Source organism: Alligator sinensis, unplaced genomic scaffold (assembly GCF_000455745.1).
Source record: "Alligator sinensis unplaced genomic scaffold, ASM45574v1 scaffold1354_1, whole genome shotgun sequence".
NCBI classification, from domain to species: domain Eukaryota; kingdom Metazoa; phylum Chordata; order Crocodylia; family Alligatoridae; genus Alligator; species Alligator sinensis.
Window position 1 is genome coordinate 340,012 of NW_005842344.1, and position 6,321 is coordinate 346,332.

Consider the following 6,321-nt stretch of genomic DNA (forward strand, 5'->3'; position numbering starts at 1 on the left):
AAAATATGGTGTCGTGCTAGATGAAATCAGAGCCAATGCTTGCCCTGAACTCCAGGCAGTGAAAATGTTTGCAGAATATCTTTCGAATGAGAGTCAGAGGTAAGTCACACACTGTTGCAGCAATCTGGTTTCTAGGGGAAGAACTAATTTCAATAATGGGAGCATAGCCCTGGTCACTGCTGTATGTGGTTCTGGTCCTGTAATGAAATATGGCTGGGTGCAATCCTTTTATGGCATGTAGCCTTGTTTGAAATTATGTAGGGTCATGGCCTGTGTTTATGCTCTTTTTCTAATGCTCCAAATTCAGCAGATCAGAATATCGTTGCCCTGAAACTGATTTATGCAGGATAAAAACAAGTATTGAAGTTTGTTGGTGTGTTGAACAATGTATTCCTTAGCATATTAACAAAAGGTTAATGCCCTGTTAACAATCCACAGCCAGGTATCCACTTGTGTTTTCAGTGGCAATGCACAGTAAAATACTCTCAAACTTCAAGTCATAACAGCAGACTCGAGCAGTTCTTGTTTCGGCAGTTCCTGCTGGTTGATCCAACTAGTTATCTGTCTGTCCTTCTAACTTCTGCTTGCTGAACTGAGATTTTAAAGGTGCACAGCTCAATTTAATTGGTATTAGAAGAAGACTCTCTGCATGTCTATCGCTACTTTTCAGTAGCTGATTTCAGGCACTTCGGGTATATTGCTGAAAGCTTACTAATTTGAACTAGAACTGTTCCGCTTTGCTATATTGTTGGTCCTGTTTAGTAAAACTCCCTTGGTTTATTTTTGAGTGCTGGGGGCAGGAAAAACACTCCTCTTTCCTCACTGTTGGTTTATTTAGTCCAAATCATTTTAAAATGCTTAATTTAAAGAATCCTATGGAGTCTTTCTGCTGAGGTCATTGTTTCTTGCTTGTTTTGGCAAGTCAGTGACATATTCCCCAACCCTTATTCTTTTCTCCCCAGGGATGCGATCGTTGCTGATTTGGACAAGAAGATGGCAAAAAGTGTTGACGTGACCAATACGACTTTCTTGCTCATGGCTGCTTCCATCTATTTTCATGACAAAAACCCTGATGCAGCTCTGCGCACGCTGCACCAAGGGGAAAGCTTAGAGTGGTAAGTCCAGCTCAGACAACCAGGGGATGGTCACAAAGCTGCACTCTTCATTATATGAGGACAGGCTACCATGGAAATGGGCAACAGTTGACTTGTGTTAAAGCTTATTAGGAACCCATGAGACACTGAGCAGATGCTATTTCAGTGAGGTGCTGACTTTTTAAATGACAGATGATTTGGCTTCACCCAAGACTGAGGCACACCCTTGCCCAGTGTATTTAAGTAACACAAGATTTGTTATCTTGGAAGTTCACAGTTGTTGAGATGAGTTCCAGTGCTGTAGTAATGGAGCAGTCAGTGAGTGGGAGCAGACTTCCCTGCCACGTGCCCAACTAATAATACAGCCTGCTTTTTTACTGTTGCAAAGACAGTAAGATAAGATGCTTGTTCCTACTCGCTGGCATTGTTTCTGCGTCCTAAGTAGCAGACTGTCAGAGGGGGTGTTAAATATCTAGGCTGTGTCCATAGGCAAGACCCCTCTTAGTGTCCTGATGCTGTGGGCTGCAGCAGTGTTGAGTTATACTTGACCCACAGAAACTGAGTTGAATGGGACCAGAGGTTTTATATTGGAGATTTAAGCACCAAGACACTCCTCAGGATTCAGAATGGGGAAGGAGGTCTGCTGATTTCCTGTTTAGCTCTGGTAATTTTGACTGCAACTAAATGCTGATCTACTTCTGTGACAGATGGGGATTTCTTAGAGCAATATCTTTTATTGGACTCTGTTGGAGATTTGACAAAGGATGTCTTGCATTCAAAAGCTCGTCTAACTTTTATCCCAACTACATAGTTGGTCCAATAAACGATATCAATCTAAAAAATCCTTGCCTCTGGTGTAATTTATGGACGGTCACGGCTACAACATCACTCTTATGCTGCCAATCTGTTTTTGCAAATCCAGACTTTTTATTTAACAGTACAGTACCACTCCGTATGAGAAGCCTCCACTTTTAATAATCCTCACAGCAGGATCCAACTTCTTCGTTATTAGGGTTCACCAAATTGACTAATCCTTGTAAAGCGCACATGCCCTCTTTTTAATGAACTCTGTCCTGGTTCCAAGGGAGTTTGTTATAATGAGGTTGCATTGTAATAAAAAGGGGTTGATCTTGGTTTTATGCTTCACAAATTGAAATATGCACTTGGTAAGAACGTGTTATAAAGCACTCATTGGAAAGTAACTGGGGGGATCCGGTAGACCTGAGAGCAGAAATAGATGTAGGACTGGAGACAGCTTAAGAACGTAATCCTTGATGCAGAAAGAGGAACACTGTGATAATGATTGCTGGCCCCAGGCCTCCAGGGGGACAGTTCCTGGAAGGATGCCTGGATTCTAGATGCTGCAATGTACAGGGGATATGTAAAGAGCCAAGTACTCAAGAGGCTGCAGATCTGATGTGCCTTTGTTCCCTGCAGCATGGCCATGATGATCCAGATACTTCTGAAGCTCGACAGATTGGATCTAGCCCGGTAAGGTTGCCTCCAGCGTGCCACACACGTCTCTGATAGCTCGTATGTTCAGTTCCCTTTGTTTAGAGAATGTGTGCTTGCCAGGCTTGTTGAAAGCCAGGCTTCTGACCTCTTGAGAAGGAGATTTAATCTACCTAGCCCCACAGGCTGCAATGTTCAGTTCCAGTTTTGCTCTGTATTCAGTGCCCATGGGACAGCTTCTGAAGCTGGTGGTCATATGTGTAGTGGACAGGAGCCTTCGCCTGGCTGGGATGAGAGCAATGTGGCAGCCTCTGGCCAACAAGGTTGAGATTGTTTTGCACTTCCAGGGAGTGGGTCACTGCCTTCCGCTAGGGGAACAGAACTGCCTTCTGCTGACATTTGAGGTCCTTCCTGCATGCTGGAGATAGCCCAGTGCCATTGTGCCTCAGGGCCAGGGGAGGATATGGCTGCACAGAACCAGTCACAAACCACTCTGAATCCCTGAGATGCAAAGGCAGCAAGCTTCTCTCTCTCCTTTCTCAAGCCCTAAGTGTGCATCTTAAAGAACCAAATGGTACTGTGTCTGTTCCTCATTCTTTGACTTCTATTTCTGTTCATGCAGCAAGGAGCTAAAGAAGATGCAGGAACAAGATGAGGATGCCACCCTCACTCAGCTGGCTACTGCCTGGGTGAATCTAGCAATAGTGAGTATTATAGGCTGGCACTGTGCTTTCCTTTATTACTCAAATACCGTCAGACATCCTTCAGCCAAGGTGTACAGACTAAATTGGAGGAATGTAAATGCTGTATTTTCATTAAAGTAAATTACTCAAATATCTTGGACTTCCCAGCTGCCCTGTGTCTGGTACATAGACTGCTGCTGATCACAGAGAGATGATTCAGCTGAGTGGTGGAGCTGCATTGCTTTTGCAGCATTCAGGGGTTCAGGGGCTTCACCTGAAACAGTTGCATGCATTCTTCTTGGTTTAGCACAGCAGTAACACAGATCAATTGTCACAATCTTTCTAGGGTGGTGAGAAATTACAGGATGCTTATTACATCTTCCAAGAGATGGCAGACAAAAGTTCACCCACCCTGCTTCTGCTCAATGGGCAAGCCGCATGCTACATGGCACAGGGCAAATGGGAGGATGCAGAGGGTGTGCTTCAAGAGGCATTGGACAAGGTAGGATGACAATATAACTGTGGTTTCAAATCTTTCCCGTTGAAAAACAGAGAGAGACAGCAATTTCTCATGGTTCAACTTCCTGTATACATTTCTAAGACCTTTTTGTAAAGAGTTAATCTCAGATTCTGCTCTTGTGCCCCATCTTGTTTGTTTGCAGCCTCCAGGAAACTTTCTCAACATGGTTTTAATTCCATAGCATTTTTTTGCAAGTCCTGTTTCCTTCTGAATTCCCTGTGAGGCTCTGGACAGCCTCAAACAGATTGTCCAGTTTTGAGTAGACTGGGCCTTACTTTATGGTATATAATATATTTCATTCTATGAGGCTGCACATTACAGAGAAATCCCCACCCTTGGATGGCCAACTTCTTGGCCTTCATCTGCCTGCCTCAGAACACACCGACCCATCTTGCATTCACTAAGGAATGTATTGCTTTTTAGTGGCTCTGTTCATTCACCTTGTCCCTTCCTGTGCATTGAGCTGTGGTTTCTTCAGGAGAGGTTGGCTTCCAGTCACAGAAATCTGTCGTGCCTGATTAAAATGGTTGGGAGGCAGGTCGGGTGGGCCTAATGATTGGTTTCTCTCTGTTTTCAGGATAGCAGCCACCCTGAGACTTTAATCAACTTCGTTGTCCTGTCACAGCACCTGGGCAAACCTCCAGAGGTGAGGCTAGTTCTCCCCTGAATGTGGTGAGCCTCCTCCTGATACTGAGCTTGCTTGGGCTTTAAAGTCCTGCAGGCTCCTTCCATAACTGGAATATTTTAACCCTGTTGTAGATTATCAGCTGAGTATTGTACCTTTGTCTCAACTTGAGCATTTCCATATGGTTGAGAGGGAAGTTTGGGGTGAAGGAATGCAGGAGCAGTAGCCTGCAACTCCTGAGTCCCAGTTCCAGCTTTGCCTCAACCCAGCGTAACTTTGTGCGTGTCATTTAAGGTCTGAGGTTTTTTTCCAAAGGTGATGAGCATCCATAGCTCCTCTTGATTCATGCTGGGGCTGCTGGTGGTCAGGACGTAGGAGAATCTTATTCTGATCTGAACTGGAGGTGATACTCACCCTGGAGTTAGTGGGAGGGAAACGAGAGGTTGTAAAGCTCTCTGGAAGCAAATTATAAAGTGCCTGTTGTTTCAGCTCGGCTTTCTGTCCTCCCACCTCGGTGCATAAGTGATTTGTTTCTCTTTCTCCTAGGTTACAAATCGCTACCTGTCACAATTAAAAGATGCACATAAAAACCACCCGTTTATAAAGGAGTATCAGGCAAAGGTAACCAGTTCACGTTCCAATCTAGTGGTATCATGGGTCACGGCATTGTCTGACTTAGCCCAGCAGGTCGCTTACAGTAGCGGTTCTCCATTTGTGAGCGTTAACAACTCGAGCAGGTCACAACCAGGTTTCGATAAGATCAAGCTCATCCTTCCACTTTCACTTTTTTTGTTTAGAAGTAAAAATCCAGATTCCAGCCCTTGTGGTTGTGAAGACAGCCTCAAATATTTGAACAAAGTAGTAATCAAAGGAGGGATGCCTGCCTGGACCTGTGACTGTCACAAACTATAGCTTAGGAGAGGGTTCTCAGTCTAAGGGTTGTGCCCACTCTGCCCTTCTCATTTGGCTGAGTAGGAGGAGGGTCCTGGCTGAGCCTTGCTAGGGAAGGGGATGGGATGGGAGGGAAGCCTTGTAAGATAAGGGCATGGAAGTCTCTCATACAGAAAAAGTTGATAACAGATGATTTAGGCTACTCCAAGTTTAGTACTGCATGCACTCTACGGATGTGTGGTAGCCTCTTCTCTGGCCCACTGGGCATTCATCCTTCAGTAGCAGAAAGCCAAGCATCACTATTTTGTTCTTGATTAATTTGAAGGAGAATGACTTTGACCGGTTGGTCATGCAGTATGCCCCCAGCGCATGAGGACTCGGGGAGGGGGACCCAGGCTGCAGATCCAGGCTGCGGTACCTTGGGAACTTGAGGGTGATGCACAAAGCCTCTTTGGCAGTGCGAAGAGTTCATCATGCAAGTTGGTCTCGCATCTCTCAGCGTGGCATGGTCTTGCGCAGCCAGCGAGCCGATGCCAAGCTTGTATGTATCGTATAGCCGCTTGGAGATGTGTGGCCTTTAAGCCTATGTTGTGACTTAACTAGTACCTGAACTGCTTGTTTAAAATACAGTGCAGAAGAGTTTGCAACACTGTACCTTAAACATTCCTAATAAAACCTTTTCTGGACCTGCGTAGCTCTTACTTTGCCTGCTGGAGTGAAAGTAATTCTTCTCCAAGTTGAGTCATGCGTGAGGTGGATGTTCCTTTCAGGTAAAGTGTGTAGATTAATTCTTCTCTCTGCAGTGCCACTGGGATGTGGGCGACTCCTCAGTTAACACCATGCTTGCAGCTCTGACCTCTGGGGCTTTCCAAGAGCATGCTGCTGAGAACCTGCCCCTCCCCTTGATTTCAACACCGGTGCCTGCCTCTGCATCTCCCTAAAAGAGAGGGGAGGCTTCTGCTTGTGCAGCATCACAGGATGCTGCTGCTGAGAGAGGAAGGTGAAGTTTCCCCCAGGTAAAAATAGCCACAGCTGAGTACCCTAATAGTAGTGGGT

At 45.4% G+C, this 6,321-nt stretch overlaps 1 protein-coding gene across 1 annotated transcript; it reads left to right on the top strand.

Annotated features, from left to right (window-relative positions):
* Positions 1 to 4: 4 nt before the first annotated feature.
* On the top strand, positions 5 to 5,966 carry COPE (coatomer protein complex subunit epsilon; the record flags this gene model as incomplete). Its single annotated transcript, XM_006028872.1, has 8 exons — positions 5 to 99; positions 963 to 1,115; positions 2,532 to 2,585; positions 3,169 to 3,250; positions 3,576 to 3,731; positions 4,327 to 4,395; positions 4,921 to 4,995; positions 5,591 to 5,966. Coding segments are annotated over 8 exons (732 nt in total), but the record flags the coding sequence as incomplete, so codon positions are not given.
* Positions 5,967 to 6,321: the final 355 nt, after the last annotated feature.